The sequence below is a fragment of the Echeneis naucrates genome, chromosome 8 (genome assembly GCF_900963305.1).
Source record: "Echeneis naucrates chromosome 8, fEcheNa1.1, whole genome shotgun sequence".
NCBI classification, from domain to species: Eukaryota; Metazoa; Chordata; class Actinopteri; order Carangiformes; family Echeneidae; genus Echeneis; species Echeneis naucrates.
Genome location: NC_042518.1, coordinates 19,808,173 through 19,831,827, shown reverse-complemented (window position 1 = coordinate 19,831,827; position 23,655 = coordinate 19,808,173). Strand labels below are relative to the sequence as shown.

At 39.3% G+C, this 23,655-nt stretch overlaps 2 protein-coding genes across 3 annotated transcripts in view; one reads left to right on the top strand and one right to left on the bottom strand.

Moving 5' to 3' along the window:
• The window catches only part of nbr1b (NBR1 autophagy cargo receptor b), a 64,190-nt gene extending 50,432 nt beyond the window's left edge, over positions 1 to 13,758 (top strand). For both annotated transcript variants that reach the window (XM_029508080.1, XM_029508081.1), the window contains exons 18-23: positions 2,240 to 2,444; positions 4,709 to 4,951; positions 5,305 to 5,390; positions 6,121 to 6,196; positions 6,860 to 6,953; positions 9,015 to 13,758. In XM_029508080.1, coding sequence (XP_029363940.1) covers positions 2,240 to 2,444; positions 4,709 to 4,951; positions 5,305 to 5,390; positions 6,121 to 6,196; positions 6,860 to 6,953; positions 9,015 to 9,188 — 878 coding nt within the window. In that variant the 3' untranslated portion in view covers positions 9,189 to 13,758. The remainder of the gene's footprint in view (positions 1 to 2,239; positions 2,445 to 4,708; positions 4,952 to 5,304; positions 5,391 to 6,120; positions 6,197 to 6,859; positions 6,954 to 9,014) is intronic.
• Positions 13,759 to 18,306: 4,548 nt separating this feature from the next.
• The window catches only part of aoc2 (amine oxidase copper containing 2), a 6,458-nt gene continuing 1,109 nt past the window's right edge, over positions 18,307 to 23,655 (bottom strand). Inside the window, exons 1-5 of the mRNA XM_029508231.1 lie at positions 23,119 to 23,655; positions 22,291 to 22,409; positions 21,992 to 22,158; positions 19,619 to 19,751; positions 18,307 to 19,481 (exon numbers count right to left, since the gene is read on the bottom strand). The exon at positions 23,119 to 23,655 is cut by the window's right edge and continues 1,109 nt beyond it. Of these exons, the coding sequence (XP_029364091.1) occupies positions 19,191 to 19,481; positions 19,619 to 19,751; positions 21,992 to 22,158; positions 22,291 to 22,409; positions 23,119 to 23,655 (1,247 nt within the window). The 3' untranslated portion in view covers positions 18,307 to 19,190. The remainder of the gene's footprint in view (positions 19,482 to 19,618; positions 19,752 to 21,991; positions 22,159 to 22,290; positions 22,410 to 23,118) is intronic.

The window sequence follows — 23,655 nt, the reverse complement described above, 5'->3', positions numbered from 1 at the left end:
ATCTGCAGGGTCCATGGTGGGGCTCAGATTGTATTGTCAGAACTGGACAGACAAACTGTGAACAAAAAAGCAGATCAGAGGCAATGAGGTTCAGTACACATGCAGGCAATAAGCACAGGCGGCATTACACACAAGGACAATAGTGATGGGCAAATGATACTGAGGCTTTGGAGCTTGTGTCACTCTTCCTGAAGCGGAGTGATTCAAAACACTGTGTCGGAGCTTGTATCAAAACACCAGTGTCACGTGACCGATGACGTTCGAAGCTTCGAACGCACTTCATTGCTTCAAAATTTTTCGAAGCTCTTCCTTGTGTGTGTGTCATTGGCTCATGGCGTTTCAATGCATTCTGAGCCAATGACAGCTTGACAGGTTTGACAGGTTTGACAGATTTGAGTGGTTTGGTGCCATACCAGCTATATAAGATGCATCATTATGCCTCAAAATGGGGTTGTGAGGAGATAGAGATTTAGAGAGTGGGACTGAGGGTATTTTGGCAACTTCCATGGCGACCACCAATAAGCGATGTTCTAAAGTTTGGGATCATTTTGATCTCATACCACCAAATAAGGTATAATGCAGTTTATGGCATACATTTTATGTTTCCATAATTGAATTGCATTTTTAATTATTAAATGGGTCTCAAAATTACAATTGCTTGTAGGTGCGGTGTTTGCTCTGCACACAAGAGCAGCAACACATTATCTATGCTCAGACACTTGCGTGCCAGGTATGATGACAATCAACAAACCAGTGACCCTGTCAACACTGGAAATCCTGACAGTAAGTTAAATGTATATGTATAAATACTGTATATATGTATGTGTGTGTCTATTTATTGTAGATGTTGTGTATCATATTCATATAGCAACCTTTCTCCCACACAGTGTCCAGAAAACAGAAGCTGGTTGAGGCCTTGGTGGACATGATTGTTAAAGATGGTCAGCCTTTTTCTATTGTTGAGGATGAAGGGTTCCAAAATTTCATTAAAATCCTGGACCCATCATACTCCATTCCAAGCTGCAAAACTATAAAGGCAAAGGTGGAAGCAACATTGTAGCCAAAATTTAAGAGTACGGGGGAGAGCATCTGCATATTTTATTGTCATGATGATACAATCATTATTTGTTATGAATGAACAAAACACTTGAATGACCACACAGACTTTTCTGAACTTTCATTGCTGTCATGGGATTGAAACAGTGCCAGTGCTTCAGTTGTGTGCTTTAGAGGTTGCTATGGCTTCAGTTGTCCACCAGATGTCACCATCACTGTGGTCTTGAAGCTTTAAATCTTTTTTGCACAATTTTTAGGAAAGCCTCAGTGCTTCATGAGGCTTCACTTGCCCACCACTAGAGGACAATAACGCTGGAAATTTACTCACAAAGGATGCAGACAATCTGACAAAGACATGGGGAAAGATGACGGGTATAAATACATAGGGGAATGGGACACAGGTGAATGACTTTAGGGCGGAGACAGCAATCACAGGAGGAAACAGGAAGCAAAACAAACAACGATATGACAACACAAGATTACAAAATAATCAAAATTAAAACAGGAAGTAACAAGCACACAAAGATCTAGGACCTGACAGTGCTTAATGGGGAAGCATATGGAGCAACATGGAGGTCCAGTACCTGATGAGATGCAGGAGGAGCCCAGCCTGGAGACCCTCCACTTTCCACCAGCTATCCCCAAGTCTGGCACTGATAATACAGCTGAATTAACTGCCACCAATAAGGATAAGGAGAAGGAGTGGCCCCAGCTCAATGTGGAATCAGTGCTTTGGCCAAGCAGGGGGGGCCTTTGGCATCAGCCAGGGACTGGCAGCTGAAAGTGGACCTTCCAACTCGAATTTCCAGCCACAATTGCATACTCAAAAATACTGTTCCCTCAGAAGACTAGATAGATGAGGCCTCTGGGAGGAAGAGGACCAGTAATGAGGAACAGGCATGCAAATACCAAAGTAGGGGGCGGAGAACCTGGTGTGACCCCATTGACATTAGATGTAAAGGCTTCACAGACATCACTCTGTTTGGCACTCAAAAGGTTGGGAGTGAGAGGGCTGACCCTTACCCTTTGGAAGTAAATTGATTTAAATGAAATACAAGATCTAGCATAGTTCTCCCAGGCCTGTGCTTTTAGGTTTGATCAGTAAATCATATTCTTACTGAATACACTTATCAGACCTTTGAAGGATAAGTGAATGCTATACATTTTCTTGCTCTTGTGACAGAGGAGACTGAAGAGTTGCACATGGAGAGTATTTGCGTGGAGTCCAGCTTGAGGGAAACAGAGAAGGAGCTCGAGGAGATGAAAGAAGGAGAAGACAAGAGAGAAGGGACAAGAAGCCGCTCCTCCTCCACTTCTTCAGAGGATTACATCATCATCCTCCCTGACTGTTTTGACACCAGTCGGCCACTTGGGGAGTCCATGTACAGGTATGTCTCTTGTCAATTCGACAGCAAGCAATTGGCCAGCTCGTCTACATCAGAGGTCTCCAACCATTGACGGACTGACTCCAAAAAGAGGCCCTGGCAATTTTGACAGAGAGAGGCCACATTTAATTCTCTGGTCATCTGCAACCAACAGAAACATAAACATTACACAGCCACAAAACACAATATAATAGCTTAACTGGAACATGGAAAATATGTTTTACGTGGTGGTTACAGTTGCAGGTTGCGGCGGTCCTTTAGAGGAAACAAATTTCACATCATTATCATGATTTAGTTTAGTATTATTATCTCCAACTCTGGTCCTGGAGAGTCACTGCCCTGTATGTTTTAGATGTTTCCTGCTCCAACACACCTGATTCAAATGAGTGGCCCCTGATCAGACCTCAGCAGAGCTTGATGATGAGCTGATCATTTGAATCAGGTGTGCTGGAGCTACGTGTAGTCTCACCAACCAAACTACAGATATTTCTTATTTCTCCATGCAAGATAAAAAAAGCATATGACACAGGAACCATTGTTTTGTTTTAAAGGCATCACATTTGCTTATTTCAAAAGCCTTTTAGTATTATTCTTTTATCTGTTGTCCTGTACTGTTTCTGACAGTTTAATGACCACCCAAAAATTTGCCTTTTTTATCTGAAAGATTTGATTTATTCATACAAAATATGACAGTTCTCTCTCTCAGGTGACATTTGAATGTGGATAATCTATCAGAGCCTTTTGTTGGAGAATTTATGTTTTTGAAAATGTATTCAAACATTTTACCTATTTTAGTCCTAACAGAGGGTTAGAAGTAAAACTTTAGATCTTATAATGAACCCTTACTTATCAACCTACATGTTAAGTTTAGTTGAGGATCAAGTCTTTTTTCATAACAATATGCTGGAATTAAACTTCAGGAACTGCTATTTTACTGCAATTATATGTGTCAAATTAGGAGTAGGCTTTGCTATAATGGTCCCTTTAGGAACATAGATTGCATCTCAAAAAAAAAGTTCAAGAGAGGGTTCCGTGGCTGGCATAGGAAATGAGTAACTGGTTCTAATATAAAACTGAGGAGCTGCAGAAATGCAAAAGCATTGTCAATAAATAGGTTCTCTATTATGGCAATTTCTCTTTTAGCCCATTCATGAAAAACTCTGTTTCTACTTGATAGCATGAACTAATGATTTCTTTGTTAAAAGAGCACAAGTGGGCAGGTCCCTGAAAGAAAAGATTCTTCTGAACTGTGTCCAGTTGTAAGAGTGATCCACAATTGGGTTTGAGATGAATTTAGGTATAGATTTTGTAAGCGTGAGTTTGAGCAAAGCAGTGAGTGTCAGGAAGAATGAAGAATGATGTAGACTAGTTAAAGGATGGAATAGACACAAAGGCATGTCCTCAACTGACAAATACAGCTTATTGTTGAAGTCATATCTCTATAATTGGTATATCCATTATACCAATTATAATAACATAAGTGAAACGACAGGGGACAACCCTGTCAGGTGACACGGGGAGCAGAAAGTAACAGGAGAGGTTGTTGTTTGTTTGGACAGCTGCTAGTGGAGAAGTAAACAGAACTTTTATCCAAGAGATGAGTCTTTCACCAAAACCAAATTGTTTGAGGGTATAGAAGAGATAATACCACTCTACCTGATCAAAAGCCTTCTCAGCTTCAAGTGACACTAGTATTTGTGGAATATCGAGTGGAGTGGAGCCATAAAGGATATTAAATAGTCACCTGATGTTAAAGGAATGACGACCTCAAATAAATCCTATATGATCGTCAACCACAACTGGGGACAAAACCTCCTCTAAGCAGCAGGCCAGCATATAGGAAAAGATTTTACTGTCTAGAGTTCAGATTAAAATGGAACGAACCAAGCTTCAATCTAAAAGAATTTTATCTTTTTTAGGGGTAAGAGATGTAACATAGTCAAAGGAAGGGAACCCAGTAGCATTTTGGTCTGCAAATGCAGAGAGCAGAATGGGAGAGAAGTTTGCATTTGTAAGCTACTCTACATTTTTTTTTTTTTTATATATCTGATGCGGTCTTGTTATCAATTTTGGGGACATTAATTTTCCTAAAACATTTTTCAAATAGTTGTTTGTTTTATAATATTCTACCTTAATTTTATGGTTTTTTTCACTTAATACAAGGCCTCCTTCCAATCTTCAGTATTCAGTCATGAGATTTAACAGTAGCATTTCCTCACTTCCTCAGCTACATATTTGTGTAAACATGCCCATCTCTCCTGTTGCAGCTCTGCTCTTTCGCAGCCAGGTGACATCCCTGCAACGACCCCCACGGACCCAGATGCTCCATCCATAGACCACCCAGCAGGGGAGGAGGACCTCAGTGAGGAGAATGAAGCTGCTGCAGCTCTAGGAATAGAGTTATCGGGTACCAGCAGTGCTAATGACATGCTTTGTACATCTCAAACATTGGATGATGAGCCACTTACACCTGAAGTGGTAGCACCTCCTAAAGCCATTGTCACACCAAGGTCAGTAAGAATGGTGCAAACAAATATTAGACACAGGCCTTGATATCTAATTCCAGCTGTTAAACTTTGATATTTTACCACCCATTATGTTTGTGTTCCGGTTCCGTGGTTACTGGCTGTCTCAATAAATTCACCACAACTTAGAGCAGTGCTGCAACTGTCATGTCATATTCATTACTCTGCTTTTCTTATTGTCCTTAAAAAAAACTGTCAAAGTCTTTTCAGTTTACAAATGAATGGAAATGGGTTTCCCTTTGCATTTTTTGAGGGATGTGGTATTATTTTTTTGTATGGGTCTGTAAATTATTCAGATATATTACAATACAATATTTCTTGTTCTTGATATTGTACAGTCCAGAGTGTAATGGAGAAACACATGTTGATGCTACTGCCATTGCGGAAGGAACCAAGGAGTCTGAATTGAACCAAAATGACTGTGGTAAGCATGTCAATATATTGTTAACAATGCAAAGCAACAAAAATTATCAGACTAACACTCCTGTCTTCCATCCAGTACAGAATTACGCCAAGAGTCAGCATCTTTGCCGGTTTTAGACCATTACACACCTTCATTGTTTAAAAAAAAGAATGTCCATGGCAATCTTAGTCTTTAAATGAGACGTAGTCAAACAGCTATCTTGAAAAACAAACCAACAAAAATCTTGTGTGAAGTTATGAACAATTGTTTTTCATTGCTGCTATATTTTAAAGGTGCAGCTTGGCTTGGTTTGGGTTTTGTGTGCCTGTTTCACAATGCAACTATTCACGACAATTAAATTGAAAAACTGGCTACACTACAACCACACAGCTCTACAAACACCAGACTGGCTGTTTATAAATGGTTGATGTCTCAGTACGTATTATTCAAGTTTCAACTGAGGGTACAGAATATTAAACTTAAGATACAAAACCACTGCATCTATGGTTTAATATTCTGCACAAGGACCTGTTTGGTGGAAACCCTGCTGAGTACCAAGTATGCTTTTGTAACAGCAATTTACAGTGACTTGTTTCCACTGGGAAAACAACAAGTGAGATAATAAATTGTTTTAAAGTTGAGAGATATTAGGCCAGGAGTAATATTATTTGGCTTATTGACTGTATGTTTAATTTTAAGCTTTTAAACTGGACCAATGTGTGTGAAACATGTTTTGTTTCTTGTGTCACAGGCTCAATTCCTAATCATACTCAGACAGATCACACTGAAGCTGCTGAGGACACAGAGGACAACCCTGAGGGTCCCAGGTCTCATCCCATCTCTTGCTCTCTCTTTCTCTCTCTCATACACACACACACACACTTCATTTTCTTAACAGGACTGTACATTATACAGTTCAATAAAAAGTATTATTAAAGAAGGAAACAGAATGCCCTGGTTGTATGTTCCCCTTAAAGTCAGAATGGCTGAATATGGTATTAATTAAACGGTCACTAAAGGGTCACTAAATTTTTCCCAGCTTTCCTTCACCAGTGAAAGTACAGCTACTAACTACAGTAACACCATCGGAATACACAAAGTTCACTGCGCTTTTTGGCACTTATAAATACAGTTATGAGCAGGCCTTTGCACTAAGGATGGGTACACCCATCACTTTTCGAGACGATTGTGTTGATTAGCTGATGCTATTAGCTCTGCTCTCCCTGAAGAGAGAACAAATTAAGTTAACAATTGTCTAACCTCGGCGAAGTATGGACTCAATTGGATGCAATTCTAGTTACTACATCTCTCTGTGTAACTATCATTAACTTCCTCCAAAAATCCAGTGTGTTTGCAATAATCGCACAAAAAAGTCTCTCTAATCATGTTGTTAAAGAAAAAAAAGTAAATCTAATATTAAAATAGGTTTTCTACGTAAATACACAGTTTTCACACACATTTGTCAATTTTAGATTATTTTCTATCCTCAGGCATCCAGGTATCACCAGCGGCCTGGTGAAGGGAGCTCTGTCAGTAGCTGCTTCTGCTTATAAAGCCCTGTTCACAGGACAAGGCCCTACACAGGTCAGCATGTACCTTTTGTCACAGTATTATTCTACAGATCATACCTGATTTATATCTCTTCGGTCAACATATTTAACGTCCCTTTGAAGGGCTCAAATAAGGGATGCACCCAAAGGTTTTTTGGCCCTGATCTTTTTCTAAACCCTCTAATATATATCACTACCAAGGCCATTCTTCATTTTGATATAGCTATAGATTATTAATAACGTATCTTGAACGTGTATAGAATTAATTGGTACAGGGCAATTTTTTTATTTCATAGAGCTGACTGTGCCGTGGGAGGATTCAGTTGAAGAAGCATATGAAAGGAAAAAGCTCAGGTATGCAGATCTAGGTAAGGATGCTGAGCAAGGAGGGTGGAAGGTTAGGATTTGTCCAGTAGAAGTAGGATGTAGAGGGTTTGTAGCCAGATCTGCTGTTGCTTTGTTGAGGGAGTTAGGTGGAAGGGGACAGAGGGTGAGGAAAACAGTGAAGGAAATGTCAGATGAGGCAGTAAGATCCAGTCAGTGGATTTGGATTAGAAGAAGTAATAGTAGCTGGGGCCCAGCAGGGGGAGCTCTTAAGATAGACAGACTCTAGGGAGAAGGAAGAAATCCAGGAAGAAGAAGTGTATTTAAGTGGAGGGTGTGGCCTATTTGAGCCTCTTTGAGACCAGGCGGTTAGTCCAGGTGAGTTGGCCTGTATTGGTTTGATTTGGTCTGATTATAGAACTGTCCAGGTGCGTTTGTTTGCTGAATCTGCTAGTGTAGCTTGTCCTCCACCTCCTGCACCCTTTACACTTTCATTGACCCCTACCTGAACCAGGGTCTGTATCCCCACCCCGCTTTCACTGGTGCAGTTGGTGAGAGGTCAGAGTAGTTGACAGTAATGCTGCTTGAGATAGTTGTCTTTGTGTGAGGAGCTGTGATGGCTGGCATTAGGGGGTGACTCTGGGACACCAGTGATCACTGTTTAGCCTCTTGGAGGTGTCGTGGGCCTAACTAGACCCCAAAGACGTGTTAGCTATGACTGATATAATCTTTAGGGCAGGGTGAAAGTTTGTTGTTCAGGAGTCAGTCAATGAGCATGGTCCTTTTTTTTTTTTTTTTTTTTTTTTTTTTTTTTTGCTCTTGTTTGTATTCTAAATTCTATAGTGTGGCTGTGCTTAGTTTTCTTAAACATATGTAATCCTACAAAATAAATGCATAATATTATGCTTTGTGTCTTGGAAGTTATGTTGGATTGCAACTAAGTAGGTAAATTTGTTTGCTGAATATGCTACCATGAGCATCTTACATTAGTCGCAGTTCTCAAAGAGTGTGGGGCATGCCCAACTAGTGGGAAATGAAGACATGATGGATGGAATGTGACAAGCTAGAGAATGTTTTCCTTTTCAAGCCTATTTTATTAATGCCTTTCTTTATTGACAACCAAGATTTTGCATTTAAAACAAATTACCTAAACACAAACAAAACAAAAACAAAATCATTAATAGTCTTCATGAAATGAATATCAGATAGGAGACTGAGAGAAAAATTTGACAAAATGACATTGGCATGTTAATTGAAGCGAAACAAGACACAATTTATGACAGAGACCACAAAAGTTGGTGATATAGAAATCATGTTACTTCAATAAATGTGAAAATTTTAAGCTTGAGGTATTTTGTTAGCATTACTATTAGCATTTTGTTGTGGTTATGGGGGCAGGTGGTGCTTGAAATTTGCATTTGTCCAAAATGGGGATTGACTGAAAAAAAACTGAGAATCACAACATTAGAGCAAATAAGTTAATGTTTCATCCATTCTCAATATTAATTTCTTTTATTTGTGCTTTGGGGAAGTATAAGGCCAAAAAAAAGAAACTCAATATCAAGATCTTCCTTGGTACAACTACATACAAGTCCTTCAATGTTCAGAGAAATCCAAAGTTCAACATACTTGCTGTTTGAATCATTGCTATTTCAATCTTCATTTGAAGTTGTGGCAAACTGTCAAAATCTAACTTCGTCTGTCACATATAGCTGACACATTTTTCATGTAATCAGGCTCCATAGAATGACCAGATGTTATTCCCATGCAGCCTCCAGTTGATGCCTCCACACAGGACACCATGATGGCCGTGTTGCTGGAGATGGGCTTTGGGGACCACCTGCTGAACCAGCGGTTACTTAAGAAACACGGGTACAACCTGCTTGATGTGGTCAATGAACTTGTCCAGATGACTGACAATGACTGGTACTCCACACACTACTAACATAAAAACCAAGAGGTGGAGGAAAAAGGAGAAAACACAAGAAATAATGGACTGAGAAATATGAGGAAAGACAGGAAGGAACTCTCATCTAACTTTTTACCTTCATCCTTCAGCCTGTCTTTCTTCTTGCTGATCAATTTGGAAGGAAAATAATCTTCTCTATGCCTGTGTAACATGGACATTCCAGCAAACTCCACCAAGCCCTAGACCAGTAAACATCTGTGGTACTTTTATAGGCCTTGATGGTGGCAGATTGGTTCCTTTCAATTTAAGAGAATCAAAAAAGAGGCATGTTCCTGAAGTATCAAAGGAGAGTTTGCCCTATATCTTAAAATAATGGTCACATTCCCACAATGGGCACTACAGCAGCCTGTCACAATGGAAAAAATATGAGACTACCAAACATGAAGTTGTGTAAGAAGAACCAATTCTGTTCTCACCTTGCTTTGATATAACAATCTGGCAGATTTCATATTTAATGTAAGATGCAGGTAAACACACAAGAATCAAAATTGAAATTTTATTAAGTATCCATAAATGCTAACATTAAAGAAAGTTAAAAGCAATGCAAAATTTCTGCTTGGATTTATCCTATTGTGAATAAACTTATTGCAGGATTCCTTATAAATTGAAGTCACTGCTAAATTTAGTTTGGTGTTTTGTTTTTTTTTTTTTTTTTTTTTAAATGTTGCTGTGACTGAGCCTGAATGTTTTAGGCCAGGGTTTATTTCATCTTATTTTCAAATGTAATTTATCATTAACTTTCTCTCTCTTTGTCTCTCTGCTATCTTCTGCATTCATTCTTTCAAGTTGCTACATAACTCCCAGGAGTGGTGCCATTGCCCCTTATTAGCCAGACAAACCAAACAAAACCAGTAAAAATAATATCTCAAATAAATAAGTTTTTGGTTTACATGTTCTCTCAATATCATAGAAAAATGTTTAGCAATCTCACACACCAATTACTGTACTCACAGCATAACCAGCTGCAACTGTATAGAGGAACACTGAAAGCAGTAAAACATTCCCACTCTTCTCCTCCTTTCTTTAATGACCACAGATCCAGGATGGAGGAATTTGTCTCCAGTACAGCTCATTGGTACAGGCTCCAACATAAAGAACATGCAACATAAATGCCCATAGAGACAACTCACCTCCCAATAAATTAGGGAGTGGGTCAAATATTTTTGCAGGCTATGTTCAGTGTCTGTTTGTGGTGAAGGGACTCAAAGGTTGTTAGGGGCCAGCCAATAATTTTAGATACTCTGTAAATGATGCGTTGTAATTTCCTCTTGGAGATAGTGTCAAGACTGCTGTGCCAGACTGTAATGGATGTGGTGAGAATGTTTTCAACAATGCCCGTATAGAAGCAGAGCAGCAGATGAACACAGGGTAAGTTCAGGGTAAGAACTCTTACCCTGAACTTCTTGAGCTGTCACAAATGGGGAGTCGTGGCTGGGCTTTTTTTTTGTAGATGTGGTCTGTGTGTATTTTCCATTTGAAGTTGTTGCTGATGTGGGTTCCAATGAGTTTTAATGTGTCGGTGATGGAAATGGCTTCACCTTTTGATCGGCACAGAAGTTTTAGGCGAAGGTTGTATGGGTTGGTTTGTGCTGAGGGAGAATAGCCAGGGTGAGAGAACACCTCTATGAGACCTATGTGTGTCTGTACCAAGGAACAGGTTGAGGGTGTATTGATCTTAACCTTCTGTTGCCTGTTCCAGAGAATCCTGTGGATCCAGTGACAGATGCATGGGTCAATATTCATATCGAGTAATTTATTGAACAGTTTATAGTGTTAAATGTAGAGCTGAAATCCATGAATAAAATACAGGCATATGTGGACTCCTGGTGGTTATTGCTTAATTGAAAGTGTCCTCAACTGACCTGTTGGCTCTGCATGTGAATTGGTATGGGTCCATGAAGGGGGAGGTGACAGTATTCAGCTGCTTGAGTATGATGGACTCAAATGATTTCATGGCTGCCGATGTCAAAGCAGTGGGTCTGTAGTCATGTAGGGAGATGTTTTTGCCCTTGAGAACCAGGATGATAAAGTATTGGGGTTCTGAGCAGAAACAGGGGGAGGTGTCGAAGATGTTGGTGAAAACACCAGCCAGTTCCAATGGAGAAAGTGTCGCAGAAGATTATCGTTGTCAGGAGTGGGGGTGGGTTTCTTTCTGTATTTAGTTTTTCCCAGATGCAACGTGTGTCATTAGTTAAGAATTGTTTCGTAGCGTAGTTGGATTTGGCTCTTCTTATTGCAGATCTCAGTTTGTATTTGGCAGCAATATATTGTTCTTTGTTTCCAGACAGATGTGCAAAATTTTTTTTCCTACCTTAATTTTTAAATTTCCTTGTTAAACCACACTTTATATTGTTGTAGTGCTTCACTTTTTTGAGTGGAATGCATTGGTACTTTCTCTAAATTCTGACTGGATTTGGAGAAATTACTTCAACTTAAAAGGGAAGGGCTCAGTGTGCTTCAAATGAACTTGTTCGTTCAAGTCCTCTGGCACTCCTGCATATCAAAATGTGTTAGGTTCTTTCATTCTGCTATATGGCACCTAAGCCAATTTTACCTAGCTTGATTCAGAAGAACCAAACTTCTTTGTCCATTTGTTTTGATTTTGCAAACAAACTCAGACAGGCTGAACAAAATCTGTCCTGCTGTTAAGGTAGGGTCTTAATCCAACTCCTTGTGATTTCTGTTGTCCATTCCTGATAGGAAGGGGAAACAGGCCAACCATAGCATTTTATAAAAGTTAGGAATGGACTTTCAGCATTAAGTAAATTATCTAATAATCCTCTTGAGTTTCTGTGAAAGGAAAAGAAAAGGAAAACAAGTTCAACAGAAATGGGATGCATGCGTGTCCTTCTCAGTTTACTTGTATCTGTAAAATATAGACATTATAATGTTGTAGTAGGAGGTGTTCCTTTTACATCATATTTCTTTGTGTGCATAATTAATTGGGTGTGGTCCTTTTGATGCAAGCTAAGACCACCAAAATCCTTTGTGGTCGCTTGACAATTACACTTAATTTGTTTGTGAGGAGACAGTTTGAGCAGACCAAAGCAAAACCGAAATATGACTAAACTGAGCTAAATGAACCAAACTACAGGTGTGAAGAAGATATTAGATGATCCAATGAATTCTTCATTTGAAGCATACAGAGTACTTTAGTCAACATTGAGGACTTGAAAAATATATCGATCCCTGTCTTTTAACATCACATGATGCAGGTCTTTCCAAAAGGCTACCTGATTGTTTAATTTAGATGTTATTTAATGATTTCAAACATCTGTGCAGAGCTTAATAATTTCAGCAGAGCTCTTGTGTTCATTTTGCACTCTTGTCATGTGTTTTGTGCTTTTTTCAAATTGGTAAGTGTGGGATATGGAAGTCCTAAAAGACGTTTACTTCATTTGGCACAGAGCATTAAAAGTAAGTGTAGTATGGTCTTTCCAAACTTCAGCCAGAATCAAAAAGTGTGTAACAGTGTGAAATGTGTATTGTTTGTTCCCTCACAAATTTATGACGACAGAACCATATGTAATTCGAAGCAATGACTATCGGTTCATATTTTCTTTGAATGGCTGAAGGCTGATTTGAAAATGTAAAAAAAAAAAAAATTAAGCTATAGAGGTCATATTTTCATCTTATTTAGTGGTCGTTGAATTTGCTGTGCTGTATGTATGTCTTAGCGTCATCCTTTGGAGGAAACGTGACCAGACTGATTGAAGAATGTCTTTGTTTGCACCTTATATGATATGAATGAACAATAAAATAACACTTGATGTAGAATTATGATAAACTGTGTGCATACCTGATAAGTGTCAGTGGTCATAAAAAGGGTTTAACACAGTCTGTATTATGTCTTGATCAAGTTGCAGATTAAAAAAAACAAACAATGCATGAGCTTACAGCAGAAATTCATTTTAAATTATTCATAGTAATCAGTAAACATCTGCATAATTTCTGTTTTGGGATCAAAAACTGGGAGAAGCACATTCTGATTTAAATTTTAAGTAATCAATTAGTGTTAAATTTTAATTGCACTCAAAGATTTGCCAAAAACTAATGCTTTCAGGCAGTTAAAGATGGAGATAAAGTTTTAACTCGAGACACAGTATTGTCACAGGATGCTGTGAGGTATACATACTCACTGTAGTGGTATACAAGTCATCTAGCCTAGAGAAGTGACTTAAATCATTTGAGATATGTCTAATTTTTTTGCATGAATCTTAAGCATGTCTTTCCCTTTACAGTGCCTAAAACAAGTTTAATTGTGGTGACAAAGTAGACAATCTGGGGTCAATTTAGAAGTTAGTTTCCGTGCCATTGGAATGACGTCAATATGACTTATCAACAGGTCCCTTCTTGCTTATAGCTTCATAACATTGGATTATTCTGCCTGCCTGCCTGGATTCTTGACTCCTGCCTGTCTCTCCGGTTGAAGCCTCTGCCTAGCCCTCAGGATTCTGCCTGCCTGGTTTCTGACCTGTTTGATTCTGATTAAAATCCTGTCAGACTTATTACTGTCTCTGTGTTCATGCTTTTGGGTTCCTCTGTTCTGAGTCCTGATAGTTTTAGCCTTTGTAATAGAATATTATGGTCAATGGTGTCAAAAGTAGCACTGAGCTCTAACAGGGCAAGTATGGAGGCCAATCTGATATCTGAAGCCATTCGTATTTGGTTGTTAACTTTTACCAGTGCTATTTATGTGCTATGATGCACTCTAAAACCTGACTTACTGTTCAAACAAGCCATTCCTCTGCAGATGTGCACATAATTGGCTTGCAACTGTTTTTTCAAGAATTTTAGAGATGACTCTGAGTTTAGAAAATAGGCCTATAATTAACCAAAACATCTGGATCAAAATAAGGTTTAATGACTGCAGTCTTCAAAGGCTGTGGCACATAAAGTCACATTGATCAGATCCAGAATATACTAGTTAATTAGTGGAAAAATATCTTTAAAGAGTCTGGTAGGTATCAGGTCTAACAGACAAGTTGATGGTTTAGATGAGATTATAGAAAATAGATCTGAGAGATTTAAAGGTGAAAAAGATTCCCCATACAAAGCAGGTGTTACAGCTGATCCAGAAGCTGCAGCATTTAAGTTTAAAAAAAAAAAAAAAAAAAAGCCCATAAAAACGCTGCTAAGAGCTAAAGGAATCAATGGTTCCACTGATCTATGGCACAGGGCTGAAGAGAAGCCTGGGATTGTTCTTGTTTTCTGGCAATTTTTGGCATTTTTTTTTTTTTTTTTTTATGTTTTTAAGCTTTTTTTTTCAGGCTAAGTAGAATTCATCAACATTACCTTCACATTTTCTATGACATTTGCTTTATGGCATGAATTTAAGGGCTACACCAAGGTGTCAGCCTCCTCTGTTCCATTACTTTCTTTTTCAGAGGAGCCACAGAATCAAGATTTGAACACAGTGAGGCCATAGTGATATTCACAAGGTCATCCATTTAGCAAATGACTGATTATTCTACTTAAATTTGGCCACAGTGTTTTCAGATAAACATCTGCTGAATTTATTCCCAGGTTCTCTGCAGCCAATTACTGTAAACTTAAATGTTATTAGCTAATGGTCAGAAAGAAAGGGGTTGCGAGGTAGTGGGGAGGGTGTAGATTTGTTTGTAAATATATAGTAGAGTATGTTATATACGTATGATTCAAAATCAATCAATATGATCAGTGATCACAGCACCACAGCCACTGCTCAATCTAGCTTGGCAGTTGGGAGCCACAACAGTAAGCGACTTCAGTGTAGATAACAATGAACAAATGAGGTGAATAACTTAGGTGTCTGCTGATATCTGCTGTCTGCTAATATATTGATGGTCTGTATGATTATAGCAAAAAAAGTGCATAAAACTGTCACAGGGGGCGGCCCACCAAGTACTGGCAATCCATGTGAATAAAGGGAGGCCAGTGATGGAGGGGAGCCAGGGAGGGACAGTCCCAGACTGTGTCCCAGAAACATACACTGGCTGTCCCATACAAGGTACATACTGCAGTACTGCACATGGAACACAATCAAATAAATATATGATACTGTCTGACTTTGTCTTCCTTTCCAGTGTCTGGGAACACAGCACATCTTTGGAGCCACCTGAAGATGATCCAGTTAGTACATTTTATTGAAATCACAGGTCTGGCATGTCCGGTCAAAAATCTTAATACAAGTTCTCTTGATGCATGTATGTACAGTATTTAGTCAGCCACTGATTGTGCGAGTGCCCCTTGAAAGATGAGGTCATCTTTAGTAATTTTCATCATAGGTACACTTCAACTATGAGATAAAATTAGGAAAAATAATGTAGGAAATAACATTGTAGGATTTTTAAAGAATTTATTTGTAAATTATGGTGGAAAATAAGTATTTGGTCACCCACAATTTCTCTCAGAAAGATGCGTTAACAATGGCACCTGTTTCAACTCGTTATTTGTATAAAAGACACCTGTCCATATCCTCAAACAGTCAGACTCCAATCTCAACCATGGCCAAGACCAAAGAGGTATCGAAGGACACCAGGAAGAAAAATGTAGACCTGCACCAGGCCGGGAAGAGTGAATCTACAATAGGCAAGCAGGTTTGTGTGAATGAATAAACTGTGGGACCAGTTGTAAGAAAATGGAAAACATATAAGACCATTGATAATCTCTCTTGATCTGGGGCCCCACACAAGATCTCATCCTGAGGGGTCAAACTGATCATGAGAACGGTGAGCAAAAATCCTAGAAGTACACGGAGGGACCTGATGAATGACCTGCATGGCTCTCAGGAGTGGCTCTGTAAAAAGTATGTCAAGGTCCTGGAGTGGCCTAGCCAGTCTCCAGGCCCCAACCCCACAGAAAATTTGTGGAGGGAGTTGAAAGTCCATGTTGACCAGCGACAGCCCCAAAACATCACTGCTGTAAAGGATATCTGCATGGAGGAATGGGCCAAAATACCAGCTACAGTGTGTGCAAACCTGTTGAACATGAAACGTTTGTAACATAACCTTTGTTGCCAATGACAGAGGTCAAAGTATTGAGCTGAATGTTGTTTTTGACCAAATACTTATTTTCCACCATAATTTACAAGTAAATTCTTTAAAAATCCTACAATGTTATTTCCTGGATTCTTTTTTTTTTTTTTTCTCATTTTGTCTCTCATAGTTGAAGTGTACCTATGATGAAAAATACAGACCTCATCTTTCTAAGTAGAAGAACTTGTACAATCAGTGGCTGACTAAACACAACACTAAACTTTTTTTGCCCCACTGTAAATGGCAGGGCAAAGGCACATGTACAAATGACAAGACTCCAGGCTTGAGGTATTGTCAATTTTGTGGAACTATCTTGCTGGACCCAGATGCTGCACAGCCTCATAAGCAGCCTGGTTGCTGCATCGGGTATTGGATAAAGTAGATCTACAGTATGTACAAATCCTGCTGTGCTAATTGACATTTCTTTTACAGAATTCATGGTCATGAGTCTACATCAAACATCTTGAGAGACATAGAGTTTACAGAGGTAGAAATTAAACTGAACAAAAGAGAAAGTTTGATCTGGAAATTTAACTCTATGTAGAGGGGTCTTCTGTGGCCAGGGAAGGTGATGAATATGTGTATGAGTGACTTCAGTGCCAGATAAACACATCTTGTTGTGTGGCATATAGTTCCTTTTATAGAGGTTCTCTACATCCCCAACAGAATACAGGAAATGCCTGCTTGCAAAGAACCTCAGTATAACACAGCCCATCTATCGTACAGTGAGAGCATGGCTTCGTGCTGTCTGCTGCAGTAATTTTGGACCCAGCGGCCTACATAAATAACTCAGTCCATCACCTGAGAATCTATACCTCTCAATGGCATAGTCATCGCAAAAGGCCAATGAGTCAATGGGCCAATGTCGACCTCGACAGCATAAGCATATAGCCTATGTTAGAATAGTGCCTGTACTAGTTTGTTACTTTATAAGAATGTTTATTTGATGTTGCACAAGAAGAAATATTGCCGAGCTCTGCATCCTTCTACTTTAATATGGTAACTTGTGGATTAAAGTCAGGGAGCCAAATATAAATAGTATTTTATTAGGCTGAATTGGTGATTTGGCTATTTTTTTGCCTTTTTATGATGGTGTCCCAATGTTCTCTTAGGGTTGTCTGAGATTAGGGTTATAACAAAATTAGAATTTAACATTAATATATTTCAGATAGTTAATTTTTGATAGCCAATCACCAATGAACTAACTGGCCCCAACAAATGGTGCTATATTGAAGATGTACCACAACAGGGGATACTAATTGAATTCTGAACATTGAGAAAATGCTTGTGGATTCTTACTCAGTTGCTGCAAAGGTCTGAATAAACGCTTTTCATATCTATCCTCCTGCTGTTGTGCTGCCTTCGGGCCCTGCCTAAACCTGTGACAGTGCGAACTGACCACGCCTACGCCCCCCCCCCCCCCCCCCCCCCCCCTCCAATGCCTGCCTGCCTGTCTCTCTCTCTCTCTCTCTCTCTCTCAACCCAACCGGTCGAGGCAGATGGCCGCCCCCCCTGAGCCTGGTTCTGCTCGAGGTTTCTACCTCTTAAAGGAAGTTTTTCCTTGCCACTGTTGCCAAGTGCTTTCTCATCGGGGGATCTGTTGGGTCTCTTTAAATACATTTATAAAGAGTTTGGTCTAGACCTGCTCTATATGTAAAGTGCCTTGATGTAACTTTGTTATGATTTGGCGCTATACAAATAAATCTGATTTGATTTGATTTGACTGACCAGTATGGACCCAGCAAGCAATCCATCACCCACGAGCCGAGTAGAGCAGATTGAGATGGTCCTTCAACAGCATGAGGCAGTCATGTCTGGAATTGCTGCTGAAGCCAGGCAAACAGCTGCCCACAATGGACAGGCATTAGCAGCAATAACTAAACAGATGCAGCAGCTAACAGCCCTCATCTTGACATCTGTGGTTACACTGCCCGTATCAGCTCCACCAGCACGTTCTCTGATCACATCAGCACTGAGCATATTATCAATTCTCACAAAGTTTTGAAATAGCCAGGATGTTTCCTCCAGTGTACACACTGTAGAGGGAAAGGGAAGTAACATACTCCACAACCCGATGGTCAGAAATGTTGAAGGCAGTGTATTTATTTGTGTGGCAAAATGTGCGGCGAAACAGTGGGCCAGCGGGTGCTGTCAAATAATAATAATACTATCAGCGATACCTTCCTTACTTTAGTAATTCACATGATTTTCAACAACAATTAGGTTTCTCAAAATAAAATCCTGGCTGACTACTCTGCTTTTTCTACAAAACAAAAATACAAAGTGATCATCACCCCATAAACCTAGTGTGAACTTTGATACAGTGAATAAAACCTAACAATATAACAATTAACAATATAACAATATAATCATAATTTGAAATTTACCCTGGCCTAAATCTGGGACACACACACACAAGACTAGGTTTGACCAACATGAGCTCTGACAGCAATCAAGGGGTATCTAAGATATCTGCCAGCAGGAAGGCTGGCACAGCATTTTAACTCTTCTGGCTCAGGTGTTGCATACTGATTGTTGTGGTGTGAGGAATTGCTGCTCCAATCAGCCTCCAGCAGACTGCACAAAGGAGGAGCCACCGATCCAGTCTGCATCAAATCACACTCTAGGGACAGCACATCCATATTAACCTGCCCTGAAACACAGGTAACAGTAGGCACACCAAAAAAAAAACAAAGGAGGAAGGAAGAAGAAAACACCAAGGCCAAGGCCGTAACAAGGCTAAAGATAGGTTAAGCACATCCTGATTATATGGACTTAATACATATATACAAAACTGATATATGGAAACAGTATTAATCGTCCCGTCTCCTTATCAAACAGATATCAAATTAAAATAATCCTTAAAATATATATTTTAAAAAAGCATTTTGACAGATTATCGATCAACAACTAATTTATGAATTTTCTAAGCAGCTGTTACCACTGAGTAGTGATGAGTAAATCAGATCCAATCGTCAAACTTCATAACTCCATCAAAGCCATTGTAGGTGAAGAGCTCCAAATTGGGGCTGCAGATCTCTTGGGCAAGGCAAGCGATCTTATTGTTGTCACAGCTGTCCTTGCTATCTGGGCTAATGTAGACCCCATCACTGGCGTGGATTGATGGATCCTCATCAAAGTAGTTGTGTGGCCGCAGAAGGACGCCACCTCCATTGCCCACGGTTACTGTATTGGGGATGTCCTCGGCGTGAGGGATGTGGAGGAAACCAGTAGTCACCCAGGCAACCAAGTCCTGCAAACAATTAATAACAGTACAATGAACTACACTGAACCATTCTTGAGCTAAATTGTCTAAATCAGTGTTTGCATACTGTTATTAAATGGAACAAAATATATTTATTTTCACATGATAATTCCTTCTCAACACACCTCATCTTCAATGCTTTCGTTATCTTCTATGTACTTGCTAAAGTCAACAGCTGGCGTCCAGATGTTGTTTTGATTGTACAGGCTGCTGCTGGTCTGCTCAGTGTCCTTATGTTTTGTGATGGCCACCTTATACCTGAAGACCGATAGAAGAGGCATAGACAGTGTAGTCATTAGAGGATAACAATACGTTCTCTTGATATTTCTCTCAACTCTCCAGATTCAGCTGACTAAAAGGAAACAATATTACATGACACAATAATAGCATTCGTGGATGGTGATGGTGTGTTCACTTTTTTCTGCTTTTTCTGATAAAACTGCCTTTTACTTTCTACAAATATGGTCCAATTATTATTTTCATTATCAATTAAGCTGTCAGTTAATTTCCTAGCTAATTGCTTTGCCTTGATGTAGCCAGGTGTGAAAATGGGATTATATGTATTAACACCACTAGATGGCACTGTCTAAATTGTCTGATTTTGATAACTGGTTAGAGAGACAGCCAAAAAATAGTTTCACACAACATGATTTCACGGTTTCCTGGTGCTTTGGATTGTAAATATATTTTACAATGTAATTGTTTCCACAGCATAATGACATGAAATGTAATGTGTACCTAAAATTCATGAGATGATGTGAACCAATATGTCTACGTTTGTTCAATGTTAACTGATACAGATACAGACAGTGCTGAGAGTATAGCCTCATGAGGAATATAACATGGGTAGCCCCATCTCTATTCTTAGTTGCACTCTTAAAAAATGCTGGAATATTTATTCAGCTTAATACATTCATTATAGCATTTGAGGACATGTGAATGTATGTTTGCTAGCAGTGAATGTTTGGGCTCTGTGCTTAAGGAATGAGCTTCTGAGCTATTTTCCCCACACTTTTTTTTCCTAACTATCTTAACAGTACATATTCCATAGTTAGAGAAGATGGGAGACATAATTTACTCCTATGGCGTAGAAAAATTTGGGGTGCAAGATAGAAAGAGGGTTGAAAAAGTAGTAAGTAACTCTAGACTAGTAAGTCTAGACGGCAAAGAGAAATGGAGAAATTTGTTAAAGAAAGAAGACAAATAAGAAAGCAATGGAAAAGAGCTACAGAGGAAGAGAGGGAGGGAATTAATGTGTTACAAGACGGGTTGAGAAGTAGGCTAGCAGTGCTCAGGAGGGCTGAATATCTTAGGAAAAAGAGAAAAAGAAAGGATATGTAAGGACAGCATTTTACAGGGGCCCATTCAAGTTTGTTAAAGGATTGTTTAACCAGGAAAAGGGAGGGCAGGAGGTGTTCTTATTCCAAAGGAGAAGGAGTCTTCAGACCTGAGTCAGTTCCGTATGACCTCTCTCCTGAATGTAGAGGGGAAGATTTTCTTTAGTGTAGTTGCATGGAGACTAGCTAGTTATTTAGAAAGGAATGGCTTAATACATACTACAGTACAGAAGGCAGGAATACCAGGTTTTGCAGGGTGTTTAGAGCACACTAGTATGATTTGGGATAGTTAAAATTGTCCGCTACAACTTCCCATAGCCCAGGGTCTCATGTCTAATGTCCAATATGTTATTTTTGTAGACTATGTATAACCAAATATGCACAAAATCCTCACATTTAAGAAGCTGAATTCATCATAATTTTGAAAAGGACTAAAATAACTATTTCACTATCAAAATGTGTGCTTTTTAACTTTTTCCTACTTAGCTATTTCACCGAATAGACACTAATCAACTAATTGTTTTTAGTTATCTGTAACATGAGTACACAAGATAATAAAAGTAGCAACTTGTTCTTCTCAGACCACAATAATGTATCCGAGAGTATTAAATTAATTAAGTGTGCGGTTTATTGACCATGAAATAAAATCTTCCCTTCAAAAAGCATACTGTTTTGTTCGTTCTTTAACTTTATTTAGGAAAAAGGTAAATGATTCTTGAAATCTGTTTTGACACAGGGAGTTGGTGTAACAACATAAAAATGCAAACAATTTTTCTTGAATTTGTTGATGTATAATTCATCTTTTTAACTTTTTTTTGTCAAAAGTGGGAAAAAAAGAAAGCAAAGGAAGCATTGACTTCTCTCTTTACAACAGTGAGCGTTAAAAATATAAATCTGGCAGCAAAAAGCAAGACTGAACCACCCGATCACTTGAAATTGAAAGTTGGTGTAACACATCAACACAACTGTGCTTTGACTGGAGATCTGGACCCTCTGTCCACAGACTTTCCTCAGATTGTTTCTTCCAAGCCATGTAGCGTGACAAGTATTGTTATTTGCACTAATATAGTTTATCACAATAATTGCAACCCAAAGATTGAATAAAAAAATTCTTGTCTGTCGCAATGTTTGATCATCAAGGCCAAATTTATCTGGTCTCACCTGGCCCAGGACATGGCTCTCTCCTCTGCCTGGCTCTCTGGCAGGTGGTCCCCTGTGAAGCTGAACACCTGCAGTCTGTAGGAACGGTGATGACCCCAGCGATTGTTCTTGTTGCTGGCAATGTGGAGGTAGCGAGGAGTCTTGGTGTTGTAGCGCAGAGCTGCCTCCTGTTGAGGTGCCCCAATACACATTAGTCCAAATTTGTCAAACAGAACTATAGTGTAATTCTTGAATAAAACTAAATTGCAGCTCTCAATCCTGTTACCAATTGCATATTAATAGATGTAGCTAAACCAGACCTGTTCTGTTTTAAGTTGATGCTCCACCAGCTGAGGGATCATAGCATAGCGATCAGGCATCCATGGCAGTGACACGTTGACATATTCCATGTCTTTGGTCTCGAATATATTCTTCACTCCTGTAGAGGGAACAATGAAAAAGTTATTACAATTCTTATTTTTTGTTGTTGTTTTCAGGCAATACTAGAGCGTCATTGAACATTTTTATTGTCCTGTAATTACACGTTTAGTCATCAGAGTGAGCATTCTCACAACTTTTAATGCAATTCTTAGAGCAGTTCACACATTCCTGATGACACTAAATCACAGGGGCAATACTAGGATCAGATTCCACTCACCCTTTTTTCTTACAAAAGAAAAAAACAAAGAACAACAACAAAAACTGTATATTGCTATGTTATTTTGAAAGTGCATTCTGTGAAAGAAGAGAATTATATTTTGGGGAAGGATTTACTTAGTTGATTGACAGTTCAACATAAAAAAAATTGTCACCAATTGTCTGCAAAAGAAAGTAATCTCAACAGGTTACAGCAGCACACTTCTTTTCACTGCCCATATCACTTTAGAGTAAATATATTGCATAATATTGGGAGTGGGTAAGTGGTGGGTGTGTTATCATATATAATCGAACACAGTAAGTAATCAGTAATGTAAGATGTTTTTCAGACTATTCCGCAGACTACTGCTGTTATAATGGTATATTAGTATAGTTGGAGTTCCTTACCAAGCTTCTTGACTTTTTTTCAATTATTTAAAAAATGACATTAGCTACTGTAATGAGACAATTCGTTCCCCTTTAGACCATGCCCTGGTCTTGAGGCCACTCACCTAACACATCCAAGTCCACTTTAAAATGAATGAAGTGCGTGTGGATATTTCCCAGGACTTTTTCGGCCACTTGGTGCCCGTGTTTTCGATTATCGTTCACTAAGTAGGAGGAGGAGATGTAACCGGTGGCGTGCACCTTGGCCTCCACGGATCCGCTTTGGTAGAAAATGAAATCCCACATATAGTCATAGTTGCCGATGGCGGTGATTGTCCTGAATACCAAAGCATTGTTCACCATCCCACCGTAGCTGTTGTGAAAGAAGTCGGCGAAGTGCCTTCGCAGGGGCTGACCTGTGTTGTGTTCAAATATGCAGATTGAATTCCTAAATAAGACCGGGACTGGGACGTCAATGTAACGATATGTGTCAACGTATGTGGCTTCATAAGGGCAATCCACGCCGCGTACTAGTTCGTGTGCAAAGCGTCCTATCCCGATGCTGGAGTCCAGAAACTTTGTGATGATCATGCCCGGTGTCACTGAACCATACACTGACATGGCCTCCTGCACGCTTATCTCATAGGCTATCCTTTCATCCC